Consider the following 24418-nt stretch of genomic DNA (forward strand, 5'->3'; position numbering starts at 1 on the left):
GCTGATAATTGTCCCAAAAGCAAAAGCAACAGAACACATTCAAAAGCAAAATGGAGCATGAGTCAAACAGGAAATAGTTCCCAGGCAAAGCAAACAAAACATGATCTCTTGAAACTGGAGTCCTTTGCAAACGGTTGCTTTCAGCAACCAGCCCTGCCCCACATTCCCTTTTTGTTATGCAACCCCAAGGTGTGGCTTCTCAATGCCTTCTCCTCCTCCCTTGGAGTCACCCCATTGCCTCCCTCTGTCCTACTCGTGTGACCTGTCTGCATTTACAAGTGTCTATAATGTCCTCCAGCTGTGCATCCTCCAAGTCTGACTCAGCTGGTTCTCAGCCTGAGCACAAGTGTAAGGGCCAGGCTCTTCATCAGTTTGTAAGTCCTGGGGCTCATCAGTGCCTTCCTCCAACTCTGATGTCTCCCCAGGCCCCTCCTCCTCCTCCTCCTCTGATTCCACGGACTCAGCTGCCAGGATCACAGGCTGGCACTGAATCACAACAAATCCAACCACTTCTATGTGGACTGCATCAAACCACCTTCCCCACTGAAGGCTGTAAAACCAGGAAGTCTATGGAGATTCTCAGTCATCCAGGTCATGGTTGTCCCAAAGATCCCAAAGAAAAACAAGAAACTCCAATTATCTCTTGAAAAAGCACCTTTGGGACAGAAGACAGGATAAGAACAGGCATTCCTTCAAATGAGAAAATGGATTGCCCACAAACTCAACAAAGAGACTGCATTTCAGACAAAGACTAGTTTTAATACAATTGGAGATACATGACAGCTGAGCTAGAAATAAATTGGCTCAACTCTCAAACAAAGACAGCATCATGGGATTACTGCATTTTGGCTTCACACTTTGTACATCTGAGATAGTAGCTTTGTTCCACACATTAGGACAAGGAAACGATTTGAATGCAAACTGATTTAATTCCTCAATCATGCCCACAAAAGAAGTACATACGCTAAGAGTTTAACCATCATAACCCCAACAAAGCTTGATATTGTTATCCCTCACTGTTGACTAAGCCGTTTAATTCATGAGTTATCGCATGAATTGGGAAACTTTCTTTTGATCCATTTCAAAGGGAAGAAAACATGGATGTATACGTATATGTATAAACAGGGCGTGGAAAACAGAAACAAGAACAAATATATAAGGTAAGAGGATGCTTTTATGTAACGCATCATACCTGTGAAATTTGTTGTATTTTTTTTTCTTTCAGAAAAGTACATTGAATAAAATGTGAACACAATAAAGTCAAATATTTTGCTTTCACATATGGAATAATAGAAAGGATCATTCAACTTAGTTGCTTAGATCATTCAACTTAGTTGCATTCAACTAAGATGATTAAGGGCCTGGAGACAAAAACATATAAAGAACGGTTGAAGGAATTGGGTATGGCCAGAAAAGAAGGACTAGGAGTGACATGATAGCAATTTGTGGTGCTTCCACAAAGAAGAGGGAGGGGTCAACTTATTTTCCAAAGCACCAGAAGGCAAGAAGAAACAATGGATGGAAACTAATCAAGGAGAGAAGCAACCTGGAATTAAGGAGAAAGCTCCTAACAGTGAGTACAATTAACCAGTGGAACACCTTGCCTTCAGAAGTTGAAGGTGTTTCATCACTGGAGGATTTTTTTTATTTTTATTTTTTTTAAAGACTGGACAGCCACCAGTCTCCTGCTTGAGCAGGGGGCTGGACTAGAAGACCTTCAAAGGTCCTTCTAGTTCTATTTTGATCTTTGGTTAAAAAGAGTTGAGGTCCAAGTAGAGGAAGGAAGTACACATTTAAAGGAGAGGGGAGGAAATAAGAGTAGAGCTAAACAGTGAATACACTAAAATTTAATAACACAAATTTAAATTAGGAATGGGGGAAAATGGGATAACCAATGAAGAGAAAGTAATACAGGAGTAAATGATCCTGTTTCTGAACAGAGAAAATATTGGAGCAGCCAAGAAGAAGGAAAGCAAAGAAATAAAAAGCAGAAAATGAGACATAGGTGCATTACGGTAATGCAAATTAAAGAACAAGCTGAAGGATAAGGCAAATGAGCAGAAAGAAAAGAATATATTTTAAAAAGATTAGCAAATTCACAGTGGCCCAATGCAGCAACAGGGGATGTATGAGAAGGAAAATAATGAGGAATAAGATAGTCAAAACACTGGTGGCCTGAATCTTAGAAGAAAGGAACATCATGATATCATCAACAAAGAGAGATGGAGCCATAATTAAGAAGATTTGATCCAATTAAGTTCAATGAAGTGAGGCCATAGCCAAGAAAACATAGACAAATCCTTGAGATTTTGGTTCTTTTTCACTCTCTTCTTTCATTAGATAGAAAAATAAATAAATGTCAGAATAAAACAAGAGAGGGTGGGACCAAATGCAGATGGATATTTCCCCTTGTTTTTAGGAATCTGGGCAATGTTAATCTTCAAAAAAGGGGAAATTAGTACGATATTAGGTTGTTGACTTAATTCACTTAATTTAGGGGTCCTTTATACATTATGTATTGTTAATCAATGACATAATAATGTCATAACAGCATTGATTATATTGTATTTATTTATTTATTTTTTATTTTAATTCCATTTATATCCCGCCCTTCTCCGAAGACTCAGGGCGGCTTACAAGCTTAGCAGTAGTATCACTTGCAAAGGGAAGGAAGGAAGGAAGGAAGGAAGGAAGGAAGGAAGGAAGGAAGGAAGGAAGGAAGGTCATAGAAATCATAGAACCACAAGGCTGGAAAACCTTAAATGTTTTCTAGTCCAGTGCCCTGTCCAATAAAGGGTCAACTCTTGATAGAAAAGAGAAATACTTTCAAGTTGTTGATATATTCAGTTTGTGAAAAATATTCCCACCTGCTCTTTTGAAGATTGTGGTAGTTTTGCACATATGTTAATACTTCCCATCATTTCTGATCATTGGCCATGCTGGTTAGGGCTGATAGGGGCTGTAGTCTCAAACTCTTTGAGTACATTTGCTAAGTGAAGGTTATTTCTTTTCATGCGGTATAATGAAACAGGCAAGACATAAATAGAGCAAGTTTCTGAAAGAGAAATGATTCCAGCACAACAAAATTAATTCTCAGTTATTTGATAGCACTGTTGGGAGGGGTGGGCAGCAAAAATTTAAATTCTTCTTTTAGTTAAAAGGCAGGAAAGAAAATAACTTTTTGCCTGACTGTGTATTCAGCTACAGGAAATTGTGTTGCCATGCTAAGCCGGTACTTTTCTCTTCCAAGCTATGTATTTATTCTATAGGCAATAAATACAAGAGTGGACAAGCTTCAGTGAAAAAAACCCCATAAATTGATCCTAGGAATTCCGTAGACTTTTGTAATGCTCCTTTGATCTTCCTGACTGAGGATTCAGCTGCTCTCCTTGGTTAAAGATCACTGTGTTAGCCATTATTTTCACCTTAATGATAGGATTTCAAAAAAAAAATCTCTTTATTACACATACAGTCATGGAGCTGAGAAGAGGGGGAAAATAGGATTCAAAGAAAAAAAAATTGAGACATCATGTTTACTTAGGGAGGACCAGTATATCTGAGGGTCTCAAGTGACATGAAATCGGTTCATGATTTTCTGATAGCTGTTTACCAGAACTGAATCATCTTTTTCTTATGCAGTTATGTTGAACAGATAGATATTTAGCAGGCAAATGTGAAGATCCATTTCTGGTGACAGCCAGTCTCCAACTGTTTCTTCTATAACCCCAAAATCTATGACAACCTCATATCTTGGGACAATACAGATAAGACCCCAACACTGTTGCAATCAATAGTGCAGTAGTGTTTGAACACAAGTCTCTTATGTGTCCTCCAAGATTTATTGAGATCCTTTTTTATGACTGGTTAGTTATCATTCACTGCCTATACTGTAGTTCATCTTACTAAACTCATCTAAGTAGGTGAAAGCAAAGACAAAGGAAGCAAATTCTAACAAGGACTGATCTGATACATTTATTGATTGGAACTTGTTTTTCATTTAGTGTCCATTCTTCTCAAAGTAAAAATGGCAGGTAAAGTTGAACCTGGTTTTATATGGAAACCTCTAGGTAGGTGTGTGTGTTGTTTTTTTTTTTTGGGGGGGGGGTTGGCAGGAGTATGGAAGTTCTTTGCCACAGCATTCTTTTGGGATACATTTAGGCAAGAAAAACCAAATGTATAGGTATAGTATAGGGGGTACCTTGCTCAATAGTAGTAACTGTGAGAGGGATCTCGGAGTTCTAGTGGAAAATCACTTAAATATGAGCCAGCAGTGTGCTGCAGCTGCCAAAAAAGCCAACAAAGTGCTAGTCTGCATTAACAGAGGGATAGAATCAAGTATTAATACCACTTTACAATCCCTTGGTAAAGCCACACTTGGAATACTGCATGCAGTTTTGGTCACCATGATGTAAAAAAGAGGTTGAGACTCTGGAAAGAGTACAGAGAAGAGCAACAAAGATGATTAGAGATCTGAAGGCTAAAACATATAAGGAACGGCTGCTGGAATTGGGAATGTCTGGTTTAATGAAAAGGATGAGGGGGGACATGATAGCAGCCTTCCAATATCTCAGGGGCTGCCACAAAGAAGAGGGAGTCAAGCTCTTCTCCAAAGCGCCTGAGGGCAGGACAAGAAGCAATGGGTGGAAACTAGTCAAGGAGAGAAGCAACCTAGAACTAAGGAGAAACTTCCTGACAAGTTAGAAGAATTAACCAGTGGAACAACCTGCCTCCAGAAGCTCTGAATGCTCCAACACTGGAAGTTTTTAAGAAGAGACTGGACAGCCATTTTTTCAAAATGGTTTCGGGTTTCCTGCCTGAGCAGGGGATTGGACTAGATGACCTCCAAGCTCCCTTCCAACTTTACTATTATGATTATGAAAATTTTAAATTTTCCAGGGTAGATTTTCTGGCAATTCCTGACTCTACTCAGATCTGATCCTGTTTAGCTTTTTGAAATCTGTCAGATTCAGAAAGGTGTTGCAACATGATGCAGTTTTTAATGCCAGGAATGTAAAATCATGTGCTTATGGAAATGTATGATAATGCTCATATATTCTGAGATAAGCAAAGTTTAAATTTGCATTTAAGGAACAAATTGTGTAGGGTTTTTTTAATAAAACAGCTAAGATAAATTTGGAAAAAGAACAAAAGTATGTGAGAACACAAAGAAAAGTGACGGGTGGAAATAAACCGATTGGTTGCTAGGTTAAAGGAGCAATTGTTAGATTACTCATAAAATAGTCACTTCTAAGGATGCTCATTTAAAACAACAACAACAAATGTTCTTCCAGTTATTGGGCTATCAGTATGCTACCAACTCCCCAGTTTGTAATTTGACTCTCTCTGCCTTCATTTGGGGGAGTTTTTAATTCAATCCTTTCTTTCTTACTGGTATTATCATAACACATGCATATGCTATGAACGGCAACAAGAAAAAAAGTCTCGTTACAAATGAAGTAATGAATCAGCATGCTTCATTTCCTTTCCAGAATACAGTGTACAGTAAATCTATGTTTATTGTTTATTAATAACTGGAAAGAATCTCTTCAATGAGAGTTGGTGTAAATTAAATCACAAGACGAGGGCGCAGAAGGAAATCCAATATTAAAAACATAAGCCAAACATAAGAGGAACAATCTACAGATTCCTAAATATTTTCATTTGAGCAGCCCTAGCCCTTTTCAAAGAACTGGGAAAGTTGAACTATCAGGAAGGCTGAGCACCAATGAATTGATGCTTTCAAATTGTGGTGTTGGAGGAGACTCTTGAAGGTCCCCTGGTCTGCAAGGAGATCAAATCAGTCATTCCCAAAGGATATCAACCCTAACTGTACTTTGGAAGGACAAGACACTGAAGCTGAAGCTCAGATACTTCGGCCAGCAAATGAGAAGCGAGGACTCATTGGAAAAGACCCTGATGTTGGGAAAGACAGAAGGCAAAAGGAGAAGGGGATGACAGAGGATGAATTGGTTAGATAGTGTCATCAATGCAATGAATAACAAACAACAGGAGACAGGGGAGGACAGGGGAGCCTGGTGTGCTGTGGTCCATGGGTTGCAAAGAGTCAGACATGGCTTAGTAACTAAATAACAACAAGCCCTTAGGAGTTCTTTTCTTTGCAATGTGGCCTGCATAATGCTAACTGCTTCCACATCTTTCCCACCGTGTCAATAACTTGCATGTTAACTGACATATATCAAATGCAGAAAAGTTAGTTCTTGCTCACATACACTTACAGATTGAGAGCCCCATTTTACCAGCTTCTCCCCTTAGAGCTATTATGTCATACTTAATCTCTCAGTTCAATGAACAGAGCTATCACTGAGATGGAAGGGCACCAAAGAGGCGGTAAGAAGCCCATCACTGCGAGAGAAAGGATCTCCAGAGTCTTAAGCATTGAGGATACCCCAAACAGATACAATATCACTCTTGACACAATCAGATGCCCAATGTCTTTGTAGACTTGTCCAAAAATGGGAATAATGCAAGAGGTAAGGAAGTTCAGAGTGGCAGGAAATCTATATGGAAGGGAAAGTAGTAGGTGACAACTGACTGGTAGCAATAGTGGTGACAACTGACTGGTAGCAATAGTGGTTAATGGAAGATACTGCTTACAACATCATGGTTTGCTTAGCTATGGCTCACCAGGTTGACATACTGCACAATGCCATAAATTATGATTAACAAATCACAGTGGCTGGGTTCATGCAACCACTAGCAAGCAGATCACATGTTCTATCATATCCTGCTCTCTGGTCCTGTAGTGTTTTTAGATTCTGCCAAAAGTTGATGAAATCTGATCTTCTCCCTGCATAATTGCTTTGGATGTGGTCTGAAAGTCCCAGATACATTCTTGATTTATGAAGCATGCTTGTCCAGAGGAAAGAGGAACCTTGCTGCATCCCTCAGAAACATGCACAGTAAACCTGTCTGAATATTTGATCCCCCAAAATCCATTTTAAGGCCATTCAATCGTTCTAAGATTTGACTCAAATTTCTGAATCCAAAAGACGAGTCAAGCCATTGAATCAAATCTCATGCCTTTAAGTATTTGGGGTGGATGCTTTTTTTTTTCTTCTGAGTGAGTTCACAAATTCAGTTTCCATCAGCCCAATTTAACTGTTCGGTCTGAATGACCCCATTGAATTAGACTGATTTTTCTGAAACAAATAAATGCTTCAAATTAGGTTTTGCCCGACTCAGAGGCCTCATAAAGACCTGGAGCCAGCCCCCATTTGTTTTGCTGATCTACAACTGGTTCTGCATAAAACTGGAGATTAAGGCTTGGCTTGGACACACAGAGAAAAGAGAGGCGCTATTGCTAATTCGGCAAAATCAAAGTCCAAAGTTGCTTAAAGACATGCTGCCAATACTTGTCCTCATTCAAACCAAGGTTAGCAGGTCAAGGTGGCAAGATTCACAGCTCCAAGCAGCCTCTTTGCCATGCCTTCAGATGGAGGAAAAATTGCTCCAACTAATGACGGCGGACTCATCTGGTTTTGCCACAATGGCTTCGCTTAGCACTAGGATTATTAAGCTGTCGGTAGATAGGAGAGCTCTTGAATACAGCTTCAGGGGTTGACTCTTGAAAAGCAATTGATTTGCCCTGCTTTACAGGTTTTCATCATGCAGTCTGGAAAATTGCAGATGTCACTAGTACTTTTAAAAGATCAGACGTGAATTGTCTTGTCAGCGACAAAAGGAATAATTTCAGCTTTGCCCTTCATTTTAACAGTTGTCTTGGTTCTGTTGGCTTGCGTATGAGAAGGCAGATGCTGAACCCTGTCAGATATTCTCAAAGCCAGTGTTGCCCTATCACTTTTTAATCCAGAATCACTTTTGTGAGAAAATGGCAGAGATTCTGAATCGGAAAGGGGAATAGCGGTAGCTTTATTTTTCTTTATCTTTTCTTTATCCCGTCCATGCTGGGTGAAGACTTTCTGGTAGGTAAAAGAACGGAAGGAAGGAAGGAAGGAAGGAAGGAAGGAAGGAAGGAAGGAAGGAAGGAAGGAAGGAAAAGTGTGAGCCGAAACCATTGACTATATTTAGCATGGAGAAGAGAATATTGTGGGAGACATGAGAACTGTTCTCAAGCATCTGAAGGGCTGTCATGTAGATCAAGCAAAATTCTTCCAAAAGATGGCACAAGAAACAACACAATAAGAAGAAGAAAATTTGGGCTGGACTTCACACACACACACACACACAAAAAGATCTGAATTGTACGAGTCATTTAACAATGGAAAAGAGAGACTTGGAAAGAGGTGGACTCTTTTTAGCTCAAGGTGTACCCAACTAAGACTCCATCAGGGATCTCGTAATACACTGGGTGGATGGTTGAACTAGAAGAGTTCCAATGTCCTATATTTTCAATGGGTCCTTACAGTTGTGGCTGTTGCAGCATCCCTGTGGTTACATGAGCACGATTCAAGAGTTTGGCAACCAGTTTGTAACTATGTTGTCACAACATCCCATGGTCATATAATCGCCATTTGTGACCTTCTGATTGGCTTCTGACAAGCAAAGTCAATGGGAAAACCAGCACAAAGTCACAATAGTCATCTCATGATTGTGGGATGCTGTGAACATGCGGGACTCACCTAATGATAGCATTTGGGACTGATGGAACTGCATTGTAAGTCAGTGGATCCCACAATGATGTGCCTTATGACCACGTCACTTAGTGATGGAGTTCCTGGTCCCAATTATTGTTGGTAAGCAAGGAATACATGTACTTTGTGAGATGCTACATATATCAACAAGCTCTAAAAGATAATATATCCCTTTTAAGGGATAACAATATTTCGGATTTTTAAGACCTAACTTTACTCTTTGTTTATTTTCCCTAGAATCCAGAGTTTCATCAACTGGAGCCTGGTGTAGAATATACAGAAATATTAAAATATTAGAACCCAGGAATTTGTCTTGAGTACTGAATACAGCTGGAAAGCTCACCACACAACAATCTACTCTGCTTTCTTCATTCTAGAAGTATAATCTAGCACATAATGTCCTTTGAAATAACCGGTCATCAGAAATTTATTGCCCAGCTTCCATTGACAGAGAGAGAAGCATAGAAAAACCTTCCAGTTCTATTTTTGGCTGAATGCTGATCTAAAAGTCAAAAATTCAAAAGGCCCAATCTAAATCTAGTTCTTTAAGAAATGCCATCTGCATTCTGGGCTACATCATTTTTATTCAAGGAAAAGAACATCTAAAGAACATGGCATTTATAACTGAACATGCGAATGTTACAGAAAAGGGAGATAAGGCAAAGGTTCATCTTGCCAATAAATAATCCTCCAAGCAAACTAGTTGTTGAATATGGTGGCATCTTTCTATAAAACAATATAGGGTTGACCTTGGAGATAGGAAAATCAATCAGAATAGAGCTTGAAGGGATCTTGGAGGTCTTCTAGTCCAGTCCCCTGCTCAAACAGGAGACCCTATAAATTTAAGACAAGTGGCTGTCCAGTCTCTTCTTAAAGAACTTGAGTGATGAAGCACCCTCAATGTCTGAAGGCAAGCTGTTCCACTGGTTAATTGTTCTCACTGTTAGGAAGTTTCTCCTTAATTCCAGGTTGCTTCTCTTTGGTCAGTTTCCAACCATTGTTTCTGGTCTTTGGAAAATAACTCAAACCCCCTCTTCTTTGTAGCAGCCCCTCAAATATTGGAATACTGCTATCATGACCCCACCCCAAGTCCTTCTTTTCTCTAGGTTAGCTATACCCAGTTCCTGCAACCATTCTTCATATGTTTTAGTCTCCAGGCCCTTAATCATCTTAGCTGCTCTTCTTTCCATTTTTTCCCCAAAGTGTCAACATCTTTTTTGTAATGTGGTGAGCAAAACTGGATGCAGTATTCCAGAAAAGAGGGATTTGCAGAAAAGTTCATCACAAAAAGAAGAAAGTGTAAGAAAAAAAATCAAGATAACCCACATTGGTTTGTTTAATATAAGACAGATCAAAATTTGGATGGATTTTCAAGAACCTGTTACTCTAACTCAGGGATCTTCAAACTTGGCCCTTTTATGACTTGTGGACTTCAACTCCCAGAATCCCTCAGCCAGTTTGCCTGGCTGAGCAATTTTGGAAGTTGAAGTCCACAAGTCATAAAAAGGCCAGGTTTGAAGACCCCTGCTCTAACTAATTACAATAAAAAAAACATTTCTGGAAGCTATGCTGCACTGGCTTTTTGACTTTGCCTACCAATCAGTTTACTGAAGGACTAATGCTTTCTCTACTAGGAACATATGCAAGCAGCCATAACAATGACTTATAGTGAGATGAATCTATTATCAGGGACACAATCTCCACAGTTCGTACACTTGGACTGTTATTACTTTTCACAGAATCTTCAAGAACGTCAGATGAAAAATTAGGTACATTTGTTTTTCTATATTCATCTGTTAAATTAGGGCTAAACAGATGGGCTCTCTATTTTACTGAAATCAGGGTCCAGGTAGGCAACCACAAATCTATTACCCTGGTTACTTTGCATCTTGATTAAGCCAATGGTGGCACAGCTGAAGGGTCTCCCATCAGAAATCAATGACTTGATAGATGCCAGATGCCTAGGAAGGGTTTTCAACATTCCTGGCCATCAGAGGATGACTTGAATCAGGGATAGCAATATCAAGTGCCAAGAGAACTGAGGCACTTCATCACCACTATTGTCCACTTCACTAACATGCCCCCTTTCCAGGATATAGGTACATCAGCTGTCAAAATGCAAACATGACATTTTGAAGGACTGCCGGGGAAACCATGAAATCTGTTTTTTTCTTTTGTTAAAAAACTACAATGCAATCTGTCTTTTGAAGTGTATCAGTGTAACTCAAGACATCTCCACAGGGAAGACCAAAATAGCATTTGGCTCCAAGGAGGCCTATTTGTGGGGGGAAAAAGAGTTGCTTAAGCAATACTGTACATGTTGACTAACTTTCTATAACTTATTTTTAATAAAGAAGAGAAGAGTAGAAGCAGCTGCAGCAACTATTCCTTTGGTTAAATTTGGTCCTTACATCCTTAGACAGAGCCAGGAGGAGCCAACAAAAGGAACCAGATTATGTTTTTGACTCGGTCAGTCCTTCCTTAGCCGAAGTTATTTGAGAAGGATAACCATTTCCGAAGAAGTTAAATCAGTGAAATTTTAATGATTTCCTGTCGTTTGAAAAAAAAATTCTTAACTGCAAAATGGCTAGAATAACTGGTAGAAATGACTGTGAATGAAAGGGTGTTCTTTTTATTTTTTTTTCTAAGCGGTGAAAACAAGCAAAATAATATCATTTAGACATTTTTTTTCCTTGACCCTTTAAAGTTCAAGTCATTGACTAATGATTGTAGAGTGGAAAGGGCCCTTTCAGTTTAACTGTCAATCATTGCAGGAATTCACATTAAAGATTACTGGGCAAAAGCCTGGACTCTCTTGAACTCATCCAGTCAAAAGGAAACCAACATTTCTCTTTATAATTGGTTCCTCTGACAACAGTTCTAACTGATGGAAGCTTTTCTTCACCTTCATCCAGAATTTCCCTTCCTGTAATTTGAGACTGTTATTTGGGGGCTTGTGCTGATGGTTACTCTGAGCTGATAGACAACTGGATGCAAGTTATCAACTGTCATTCTTGCTTGCCACCCATAATTCAAGATCACTGTGTGTGCATGTCTTCAAGTCATTGGTAACTCTTAATAATAATAATAGTGATAATAATAATGTTGGAAGGGACCTTGGAGATCATCTAGTCCAACACCCTGCTAAGGCAGGAAACCCTATACCAATTCAGACAAATGGCTGTCCAGTCTCTTCTTAAAAACTTCCAGTGTTGGAGCATTCACAGCTTCTGGAGGCAGGTTGTTCCACTGGTTAATTGTTCTAATGGTCAGGTAGTTTCTCCTTAGTTCTAGGTTGCTTCTCTCCTTGATTAGTTTCCATCCATTGCTTCTTGTCCTGCTTTCAGGTGCTTTGAAGAATAGCTTGACTCCCTCTTCTTTGGGGCAACCCCTGAGATATTGGAACACTGCTATCATGTCTCCCCTCATCCTTCTCTTCATTAGACTAGACATTCCCAATTCCAGCAACCGTTCCTTATAAGTTTTAGCCTCCAGTCCCCTAATCATCTTTGTTGCTCTTCTCTGTGCTTTTTCTAGAGTCTCAACATCTTTTTTTACATCGTGGTGACTGCCTGGACAGGTTCCTACAGTTTTCTTGGCAAGGTTTTACAAAAGTGGTTTTCCATTGCCTCCTTCCAAGGGCTGAGAGAAAGGGACTGGCCTCAGATCAGAACTCCCAATTCTACTCTTTGCAAAAATCCTTCTAAAGCTAAACAATACTCCAATCAAAGATCTACCAACTCAGACAACCAATCAAACAGTAAACAAGAGAATCAAGAGCATTCCTACCAACACTGACAAAGCAAGCCACTTTTATATCACTAGAGAGCAAACCTTATTCCCTGCTAACACTGATGATGTTATCTGGTGGGTATTGAAATGTCTGCAAACCAGCCAAGCTCAGAGAACACCAAGGAACTCACTCACAGCCTTCTAGTTTCAAGCCCAATGCCTTAACCGCTACGCCAAACTACCTCTTTTCAAGAAGAATTGCCCAAAAAACATATAAATAATTTCCACTGCAGTAAAAGTTACATTTCTTTGCTTATATGCCTACCTTCACTTTACTAAATATAAAAGGAAAGCATTAGAAGGAATATAAAAAAGATTTGGGCAATGACCTAGCTACTAATCAAACAAGGATAAGTAGTGCTTGGTGGTGATTACTTCTATATTTATTTGTATAGTGCCTTGATTATTTTTATAAATAATTCAAGGCAGTGAATGTCTCTAACATACCTTTGTCCTCCTATTATCCCCACAACAATCATCTTACGAGGTGGGTCGAGAGACAGTGGCCGGCCCAAGGTCACCCAGCTGGCTTTTATGGCCAAGGCAGGACTAGAACTCACAGTCTCCCGCTTTCTAGTCTGGTGCCTTAACCACTAGATTAATGGTTGGATTAGGACTGGAGAGTCAAATTAATATTTAGTCTCGGTCTCAGAAGCTGACTGGATGACCTTATTTTGAGTAGTTCTCTCTTGAACCAACTTATGGGACTACGGAAAAGAAAATAGGATAGCGAATATTATATATGTTGCCCTTGAGCTCCTGAAGATAACGTAGTATATACAATCTAACACCCACAATGTTCAAATACAGCTATTTTGCCATGTTACTTCAATGAATACATATTTATGCATAATGCATAAATCTCTCTGCAAAATACCCGTGGGGATATAATGATCCCGTAATATGCTTTCATTTATGCATTTTCTTTAGTATACACAGTATAGGAATGCAAGGAGATTTAACACATTTTTGTATGTCACTTTGCATTTAAAATTAGCATACAGTATATTTGGGGATGTTTACAAATGCCCTGATTGAAATGGCACTTTCCAAAAGGCTCATGCTTGTGCTGAGACAGATAAAAATTGATAAGTGTAGAAGACTCTCACAAACATTTTTGATAGATGGCTAACATTTCACGGTATACACATACGCACATACGCACACAGACCTAAACATGCTGAGGGGCTTCCAATTGCTGGTTGTATGATGCACAGGTAGTCCACAACTTAGGACCACAATTGAGCACAAAATTTATGTTGTTACGTGAGAGGCCCCATTTTATGACGTTTCTTGCCACATTTGTTAAGTGAATCACTGCAGTTCTTAAATTAGTAACACAGCTGTTGACTTTGCTTGTCAGAAGGTCGCCAAAGGGGATTACACAACTCCTGGGACAAGCATCCAAATGCAAATCACGTGACCACGGGGATGCTGCAATGGTCATAAGTGTGAAAAACGGTCATAAGTCACTTCTTTCAGTGCCGTTATAACCAGTCCGCACACTTATGACTGTCACAGGATCACCAGGTTCACTTAATCACAATTTGGGCATTTGGCAACCAACATGTATTATGTAAAATCCAGCAAATAATTTCTATCTATTCCGTGTTATCCTACCTACTGCATGCCACCATCACTACAAATAATATTAAGAACTGCAAAAAGAAGAATCCCGGAGAGGCAAACAGGCTATTAAGATATTCTTTGTTTTAATAACAAAAATATACTTCTCACTGCTTCAAGGGAGTGGGGGGGGGGAAACACGAGATAAGAATGAAAAACAGTGTTGTGCATGCTAACCATTTTATTTCATTTTGAGCTATGGTCTAAAGATAGATTTACACCATTTTCTAGCAAGTTGTGTCTGCTAAATGGATGGTTATGGTTTAAAACCAGTGGATCTCTCATTGAAGACTTTGCCTCTAGCCTTCAGATTTTCTGCAAAATTGATGGAGCTTTAACAGGACAGGATTTGGATTTCTCACCGTTTTCCTAGCTTTGGGGAGCAAAAACATTTCAGTAGCTAAAACCTTGTTGAGCCTGTTCTAAAGCTTCTGTATGTTTCCTGCTCCAAAATGGTAACAAAGTGCATATTGATTTGGGGTGAAATTGTAGTGATTAGTGCAGATTACAGGAGCCAGCAAAAGTGACTGAGGAATGCAGATTGTCACTCTTTGTCTTGGCAATTCAAGAGAAATAAGAATGAGGATATTTAGTGTTAAACCTAAATATCCTACTAAACAGGCATTATTGATTGCCTTGCCAGAGTCTGTGCAGATTGGACTAGAAAAGCTCTGAGTCTGAGGCTCAGACCCCATAATCAAATGACCAAAGTGATCAAACTGGTCAGCCCTAGAGGAGATCAACCCTGACTGCTCTTTAGAAGGCCAGATCCTGAAGTTGAAGCTCAAATACTTTGGCCACCTAATGAGAAGGGATCTGGCCTTCTAAAGAGCAGTCACTTTTGCTGGCTCCTGTAATCTGCACTAATCACTACAATTTCACCCCAAATCAATATGCACTTTGTTACCATTTTGGAGCAGGAAACATACAGAAGCTTTAGAACCCCTATGCTACGCTATGCTATTCTATTGCCATTACTACTACTACTACTACTACTACTACTACTCACTGGAGAAGAGCCTAATGCTGGGAAAGGTTGAGGGCAAGGGAAGAAGGGGACGACAGAGAATGAGGTGGCTGGATGGAGTCACTGAAGCAGTAGGCATGAGCCTAAATGGACTCCAGAAGATGGTAGAGGACAGGAAGGCCTGGAGGAATGTTGTCCATGGGGTCGCAATGGGTCGGACACGACTTCGCAACTAACAACAACAACAACAAATTTACAAGTATGCACTGTATAACATATACTTCAGGGAAGAGGGAAATAAGATGCATGCAGCAATATCTCTTGTGATCAGCAGATAATCTCAATAGGCATACATTCCTATTTTTTTCAGGTGGGAAGTGTTAATTTATATGAGTAGTGAATAATTCACTCTTACACAATACAGAATATCAGAATTGGAAGGACCTGGAAGTCTTCCAGTACAAACCCCCTGCTGAAGCAGGAGATGTTATAACATTCAGGACAAATGGTTGTCTAATCTCTTCTTTAAAAACCTCCATTGAAAACAACTTGTGGAGGCAAGCCCCTTCCATTGACAAATTGTTCTCACTGACTAGAAGTTTTGCCTTGATTCTAAGTTGGATCTTTCTTGGCTAGGTTTCCATCCATTGCTCCTTGTCTTGCCCTTCAGGTGCTTTGGAGAATAGGTCAACCCCCTCTTCTCTCAAATACTAGAAGACTGCTATCATGTCACCCAAAGTCCTTCTCTTCATCAGACTAGACATCCCTCGTTCCCTCAATTGTTCATGGCATGCTTTAGCCCAGGGGTAGGCAACCTTTGCTCTTTTATGACTTGTGGATGTCAACTCCCAGAATTCCTGAGCCAGGCTGGCTCAGGAATCCTGGGAGTTGAAGTCCATGAGTCATAAAAGAGCCAGGGTTGCCTACTCCTGCTTTAGGTTCCAGTCCCCTAATCATCCTTGTTGGATTGAAAAAATATCTTCTATATTTTCTCTTTATAGTTATATGACTTTCTTCACAGAGAGAGAGACACACACATGTACAAACCTTTGTGTGTGTGTGTGTGTCTAAGGGAGATGGGTGGGTCAAAAATACCAGAAATATAAAATACAAAATATTAATACATTTATTCTTTCATATTCTCTATGCATACAAATGTATTGAGTGTAAATGTCCTTCTGTGGCCAGTAACCGTGAAACTCCTATTGCTGGTTTGTTTGTTTTTTTAAATTCCACCTCACCCCCAAAGCCTTGGAGTGGAGCAGTTTATAAATCTTATACATAAAAATAAATAAATCAGGAGCTGCTACCCTTAAAATAAAAATGATGGCCTTGTTGGGCCATCAACCTGGAGGGCTGTTACTCTATATTTATGGGGGGAAAGTGTTAAGGACCCCGCAATCATAATCAGATAGGATGCCACTTAGTTTTAAGTGCCTATTAACTGATTCTAAATTGTAGTGGAATGTCTCTGCAAGTACTTTTGACATTCACATTCATATAGCTGCTCTGATCAAAGCTGATGGAAGCATATAGCAAATGAGCCAATGTTAATGCAGCCTGTAAAGCATCGCAGAGTGAGTTGCAGGCAATCTTTGATTGTTGTCACGACGTCCTCTGCCAGGAAACAAAAGCACTCCAAAAGGAACGGGTGACCAGGTTTATTTCTTCTCCAAAGCAAACCGCGGTAAAGTCAGCGTTGAGGCACCTAGCCTCAACGCCCTTTTATCATGTTACCACACCCTAACCCCACCCCTTCAAAGCAAACCGGCATCCGCCCGCCTCCCCATAAAGACCCCACCCACCACCATGCATAGCCACCACCCACCGTGTGCACTGCTGCAGCCTGTCAAGCCCCCTCCCAGGTAAGTATTGTCCTTCCGCTCCCTCGCGAGCCCCAGTCCGTGCTGGCGTTGCGGACGTTAAGCTTCCCCCAAGTCCAGTAACAGAGCGTGGCAAAACAGGCACAGCCGCACCCCCCTCCACAGTTAGCTGGGGCGTGTCCAACTGCTGGGGCGAGTCCAACTGTTTGCTGGGTGCAGCCCGTTGCCGCCCGGGCGCCATCCGCAGTCCAGGGTCCAGCTGCCGAGTAGCAAACGTTGGCGCCGGACCGGTGGGCGCCCGGCGTCGGCGGGCGCGCGTTCGCCTCGTCACCAGGGACGACGAGGCCACGCCTTCCAGGGAAGGAGGGGGGTGCCGCTCGGGCGCGCCGATCAGCTGGGGACCGGCCGGCTGCTCGGCGCGGCTGCGGCGGCATGGGCATTGTCGAGGCCCAAGCGGATGGGAGGCCGGCGGGGCTCGACAATTGTCTCTTTTCTCCTCCTCCTTCTTTTCCCCTTTTCCATATAGTTATTTTACTATCCCATTTACCCTGTTGTTTTCATTGGGGGAACAGAATGGTTTTAAGGCCATTCAGTGAGTATGGGTGTCTGTATACAAAACTCAACTTGGATTGTTTTTCCCTTAAGTTAACCCTTTGTCATTTATTGCTTAATAGTCCTACACTGATTTTATATATATATATATATATATATATATATATATATATATATATATATATATATATATATATATATATATATATATATATATATATATATATATGCAAATTATTCAAATTGCTAATAAAGAATTTTGGGAGGCTGAGATGGCCATTTCGAACTCTTTATGTTCTCATCAGTCAGTCATACCCTTTATCTGAGATTCGAACCTGGGCTGATTGTATATTAGGCAGTTGTTTTAACTTGCTGAGCCACAGGTTCTTTCTCTCTTTTTATTAGCTAGAAGGTAAGGCTAAATATATGTTATGAAAGAGTTAATTAGCAAGGTGCTTTCACAAAGCCTTGACAAATACTTAACATATATATATATATATATACACACACACACAAAATCTGAATTTCTTCCATATAGAGTTCCAGTTGGCTATGCATTTCATATTAAAACAATCCTCTGATGGTAACATGAATTAAGGGTAAATAGTAATTTAATATCCTCTACCATCCAAGTCTTAGATTAATGGGGACCCTATACCATATCCTGATTAAATTGATGTCCACTCTATTTTTGAAAACCAGTGATGGTGCAGAGGTAAACCGTTCTACTGGTTAGTTGTTCTCACTGTTAGGAAATTTCTTCTTAGTTCTAGGTTGGATCACTCCTTAAGAATGTTCCACCCATTACTTCTTGTCCTGCCTTCTGGGACTTTGTAGAATAAGTCAATCCCCTTCTCTCTGTGGCTGCCCCTCAGGTATTGGAAGACACATCTCATCTCCCCAATCCTTTTCTTTGATAGGCATTTGATAGGAATATTTTCCTATTTATTATTATTTTCCTTCAGAGAGGTGGGAAAATTTGCTAATGAGTTCTGAATCGAAGACAGTTTTGTTTATTTCCTCTATTTCTTTTATTTAAATGCCATTCTTTGCTCACTACAAACAGAATGGGACTCCTTCTAATGGCACGCTTTGTTCCTCCCCACTGTCTATGACCTTGGAGCACAGCAGTTGATAAATCTTGTATTGGTTAATTCATTTCTTTATATTTCCCTCCTTCTGCAGACCTTTGATCCATTCTAATATGAAGTTGTTCCAGAGTTTTTGCCTGCTGGGAAAAGTATTGGTGGCCGTGAGTTACACATAACAATTGCTGGCGGCAGAGTTCCTGGGTCTGCATCTCTCATATGGATGGGACAGTGAAATGGGTGAAATTTGATAAAAAAAAATTCTTGGGGCTTTTCCAAACTGTGATATTCCTACATTACGTTGCAGATTTCATCTTAAACTATTGCTTTCATTAATTCCTCATCTCACAATGCAGAAAACAGTGCTTTAGAATTTTGATTAATTATCATCAAAAAGAGGGTTCTTGATACAGAAGGAGAACGGCAGCTACCAAGCTACACATAGGACTTGTCTATGGAGATTCTCAGCAAACCCTACACATAGGGTTCCATTAACGCAGCAGAGAAGCAATACTTCAAATGAAAGAATGACTGCCAATATCTCCATTTAAATCCCACTCCCATTAGAGAATATCTTCCAAAAATGGCAAGGGGAATCCATGCTTATTTCGCCAAATGTCAATCCTTCCTCCTTCCCCAAAGGGCCTAATAATCTTGCAATGACAAACTGAATTGCTACTCAAAGCATGCGCTTTGAATTGTACCTGGAAACACAAGCAAAAATATGTCAACTGATGCACAGCCTGATTAATAATCTGGACGAGGGTGTAGCTCCCCATGTAATACCCTGCAGAGGAAAGAGCATTATTGTTCGTTTGACTCAGCTTAGCAAATTGAAATGTGTGCCATTAAGCTAACAAACAACCCAGATGAGCTTTAACTCAATGCTAATGAAGAAGGAATCCCACCCAATAAAACCAGTCACATGGGCAACAACAATGGAGGAATGTGGGAGCTTTTTTTCAGCTTTAATCTCACCATCATCTTTCATAAGAAGTGCCCTGAATCAAATGCCCGAACACGGGGGGGGGAGGGGAGCAGAGAGGGAAGTAGGGAAAAGTAGGAAGGAATAACCACATAAATAGGGAGATTTTCAACTTGCCTTGTACTTATAGAGAGTTATTGACTAGATAAATCAAAAGCAGGAAAATGCAGCCGTCCTGGGTTTGAGACACCTTCATGTACTGCAGATTCTGCTTAACAGCCTCACTGATAAAAAGCCACTAAAAAGAAGAAGAATTAACTCTGCAGAGGGAAGTTTATGTCTGTGATTTATGAGAGAAATAGTGGAGGCTACAACTTGACAGAGAAATGTAGCCAAAAGAGAATGAATTCCAGCTATTTGCTACACCTATTCCACATTCTTCCAAAAAGCACCGTGTAATTATGACATTAACCACACTCATGGTTTTTTTCCCAATGCGTTCAACAATTATCCACCGCAAATGTTAAATCATTCCTTATGAGGATATATGTGGACCTATATTGTGCTTGAAAGACCCTACTACTTCAGTATTCAAAAGATGCTTGGTGTGGTTAGAAGGGATGGGTTTAGAACCAAATGTCCAAAGATGATTTTGAGATAAATGAATCACTCTAGATCAACATCAGGGGTTTTCAAACTTGGCCCTTTTATGACTTGTGGACTTCAACTCCCAGAATTCCTCAGCCAACGTGCCTGGCTAAGGAATTCTGGGAGTTGAAGTCCACAAGTCATAAAAGGGCCAAGTTTGAAGACCCCTGATCAACATTATGCAAATAAGGAAAAGTCCAGAAATGAAGGATTTTTTTTGGGAGGCTATTCTAGAAACTTCACCACTGTTGTCATTTTTTTTAACTCAACATTCCAGACGCAGGGAGAGACGAAGCATGGGAAGAAAAGGATGGTTATATAGCTTCAAGAATGTCAATGTCTATGGAGATTCTGAGTCATCCAGGTCATGGTTATCCCAAAGGTGCTTTTTCAAGAGGCAACTGGACTTTCTTGTTTTCCTTTGAAGACATTTTGCTTCTCATCAAAGAAGTTTCTTTAGAGCTGAAGAAGCTTCTTGGATGAGAAGCGAAACGTGTTCAGAGAAAAACAAGAAAGTCCAATTGCCTCTTGAAAAATCACCGTTGGGACAACAATATCAATGCTAGCCTTAATTGGGTCACTGCAGTTTCTCTTTCTCTGTGAATCTTTTTAAAAAGTTCTTTAAAAACAAAACAAAACAAAACCGATGGCTACCTGACAGTTTTCCCCATTTGATTGTGGCATGTATAATTGTGTACTTGTGAAGTGCAGCAGTAGTTACTTGGGATATTAGCTGACCGGGCATCTGCGTTTTGTCTAGAAAAAGTGCCCATCAAAGGTTTTCTCCTAGTGATGGACACACATAAACCTAGTCTAAAAGAGGAACCCTCAGCATTCAATTCAGCATTGGCTCTGAACTATAACCACATTCCTTTATGAAGTTAACAGTGAATCATTCTTACCTAAAATGTCCCTTCAGTATTTGAGACTGCCACTTTCATTCTGTCAGTGAATCAGTTCTGACTTACCCCTAAGTACATTCACAAACTGAAGTCCAGCCTGACACGCACAACAAACCAACAATTAGCACCAGTCATAATGGCCCAGACGTTCTGCTTTTTTTCTGAATTCTATTCTTTCTAATACAGCACATACTTGGGGCCTTCCTGATTTTGTTCCACTAGTTTTAACATATACCTCTTTCCACCACACAGTGGTCTTCCCAATATGAAGTGATTTGCAATCCCTGAACTAAAATACACCCAGATTTAGATTCCACACACATCCCCCACCTCTACCAGCACTGACTTCATTAAGTGAAGAATAGATTGATTTGTACCTTTCATTCCAAACTTTGATCGCCGTCCATATTTGTTGATCATAATAAATAGGACCACCAGGAGAACACAGGCAAATGCCGCAAGACCCACCGCGATAGATACCTATAAAGAACATCCTGGATGTTAGAGGCTCTTGAATGCTCAAGATCACTTTGTCTTAATAGAAATAATCTTATTTTTACAGTCACTGATGAGAATTCTGAAAGTAACTAAATAATTAAAATAACGAAACTAGTCTTTATGTCAAATAAAGCAAAAACAACATAAATATTATAAGTTTCTCTTATATATTAAAATGAAGGAGAAGCATATTTATATGCATATTTATATGATTCAGAGAGAAAGAAAGATAAACTTAAGAAATACATGACAGAACAATAAAGCATCAGGAGCAAGGAAAAGGATAAAGCTATAGCAGAACAAGAAACACCCATTCAACTTTTTTCCCTATTAAATTAATAACACGTCCTTCAGAGTTAAGTATTAAAAAGGTTTGGCACACTGTTTTAATTCCTTTAAAAAAATAATTAAATATATTATTGCTCTAGAATTCAACTAATTAAAGTTAAATACCTTCCAATATTTGAGCTCAATTATTATTGTGTCCTTTGCTGTTGGACCAAGTTGTCAAGTCATTTTATTTTGGTCATCCACCAATATAATATTCCAAAAAATATAATTAGAGCCATCCCACTCTGATAATTATCAAAAGGATACAAAAAACACTAAAATTTAGATCAATTGTACAAATTAAAATTTTAATACCATTATTTAGGTTTTTGTTATTTATTTCCACTTAGGTGCTGCCCAACTCCAAAAGAATCTAAGAGAATCATAGTGTAACAGTCTTAAAACTAAGATGGAAAGTTTCAGGTTTTAAAGAGAAAAGTGAATAGAGTGAAAATTTACATAGTCTGGGCAAAATATAGAGACATAACTGAAGATAAATTTTAAAAGCTAACATGAATTATAAAATCATTATGTCACCAAGATCTACAGATAATAATCTATGTGTAATATTAATATTGCAAGTATATGAATTATAACAAATTATTATTATTATTATAAAACTTTTATTCATAAAACATGAACCTCAGTCAACTGAACACTCAAATTGACTGGCACTAATGATTGACATGGGTTGCTGCCAGCATCCTAGGTATCAACCAGGTATTATTATTATTATTATTATTATTATTATTATTATTATTATTATTGTTGTTGTTGTTGTTGTTGTTGTTGTTGTTGTTGTTGTTGTTAAATTTAATTTAAAAGGCTCTAAAGGTACCAATTGCAATTCCTGGCTTTCTGAGCTGTTAAGAATTCTGTAGCAATTCTGTTCTCACATGCAAATAAAAGCATGCTATAGCTGGCATGTGCTCCAAAAGTATTAAACGGTTAGGATCAGATGCTACCTCTTTTCTGCAAAGGCTGGCATGTGCCCTTTAAAAGGCCATTGCCTGCATGATTAGAATGACCTCAATCCTGTTGGTTTTTCACAGACGATCTGGATGTATTGACATGGATGAGGTTCAGGCTGCTAGTTGGAGCATGTGAAGTTGCTAACTAGTGGCAGACCTCTTCCGTCCCCTTTGCAATGGTTAGATGGGCAGCCATTTAAATGAATGATTAACTGAGAACCTTTTTAAAGATATCATTTGCACGAAAGATGCTTGTGTAGAGACATGGCTAGCGCCAATGCTTCTATGTCCTCTATGTCAATAATCATGCCTCAGATATAAAATCTAACACACTTTTTTAAAAAATAATGTTGTTGGGTTGTGTGTGTGTTGTTTTTGTTTGTTTGTTTGTTTTGTGCCTTCAAGTTAGGGCTGACCTGGTGACCTTCTCAGGTTGTCCCTGAGGTTTTCTTGGCAATGTTTTTTGGAAGTGGTTTGCCATTGCCTTCTTCCTAGGGCTGAAAGTGAGGGGTAGGCTCAAGGTCACCCAGCTGATTTGTGCCTGAGGCAGGAATAGAACTCACCGTCTCCGGGTTTCTAGCCTGATGACTTAATTACCACATCAGATGGGCTCTTCTCAGGCATACAAATATCTGCTTAAAAATGACTAGGTCATAGGCTTGCTTATTTATTTATTTATTTATTTATTTATTTATTTATTTATTTATTTATTTATTTGTTTTTATATACCGCCCTTCTCCCGCCCTTCTCTCTTCTTAATTCCCACAGAATTAAGTCCCATTGCAGTACAGAACTTATCCTTATGTAATTATGTTCAGGATTACAACAAAGGCCAATTTGTAATATCACCCAATTTGTAATATCAAACTTGGCAACGTTAAGACTTGTGGACTTCCAACTCCCAGAATTCCTCAGTCAGCTCCAACTGGCTAAAGAATTCTCTGATAAAAAATACTCATTTACAAAAACTATCACATAATATAGATACAATAAATAGTAAAGGGAAACTAATATATATGTCTCTCTGTGTGTGTGTCTGTGTATGAATGTAGGTATATATCTGTGTGTGTGTTTGTGTGTACCCTGTTTTCTTTCGTTGGGCCTTATCCACTGTCATAGCTTTCATAGGATCGGTCGAGGTGGTCAAACCGAAACAGACAGAGAGGAGAGTGATGGGGGGAAAAGGGACAGTAAGACCAGATTGCGAGAAAGTGGATGCAAGACAGTCAGAGCAATTACGATTGGCTAGACCAGCATCCATCACGTGCTCAATGAGCAGAGCGTGGAGCCGGAAAAGCTTACAAATGGTCTTTCCAACCTTCGATGCAATCTCTGATGATGCTGGCAGAGGACCAGCAAAAGCTTAGATTAGGTAGATATGTTTTAAATGGTTGTTTTTATTGTTTTTATGGTAGTTTAACAATAAACGGCTGTTTTTTATCCATCCCAGTGTTCGAAGCTCTTATACTTTACATAAATATAAACATACCTGGGATTTGTATTTTTAAAGTTATTATGTATGTATGTATGTATGTATGTATGTCTGTATGTATGTATGTAAGGGACGTGGTGGCTCAGTGGGTTAGGACGCTGAGCTTGTCGATCGGAAGGTCGGCAGTTTGGCGGGTCGAATCCCGAGTGCCGTGTAGCAGAGTGAGCGCCTGTTACTCGTCCCAGCTTCTGC

The 24418-nt window shown here is 39.5% G+C and overlaps 1 protein-coding gene across 3 annotated transcripts in view; it reads right to left on the reverse strand.

Moving 5' to 3' along the window:
* NTRK3 (neurotrophic receptor tyrosine kinase 3) overlaps positions 1-24418 on the reverse strand; it is a gene marked incomplete at its 3' end in the record, with an annotated part of 368520 nt that overhangs the window by 184177 nt on the left and 159925 nt on the right. For all 3 annotated transcript variants that reach the window (XM_081337317.1, XM_081337316.1, XM_081337318.1), the window contains one exon: positions 21313-21415. In XM_081337317.1, the coding sequence (XP_081193443.1) occupies positions 21313-21415 (103 nt within the window). The remainder of the gene's footprint in view (positions 1-21312; positions 21416-24418) is intronic.

This window comes from Vipera berus (genome assembly GCF_964194415.1).
Source record: "Vipera berus genome assembly, chromosome: 12".
NCBI lineage: Eukaryota > Metazoa > Chordata > Lepidosauria > Squamata > Viperidae > Vipera > Vipera berus.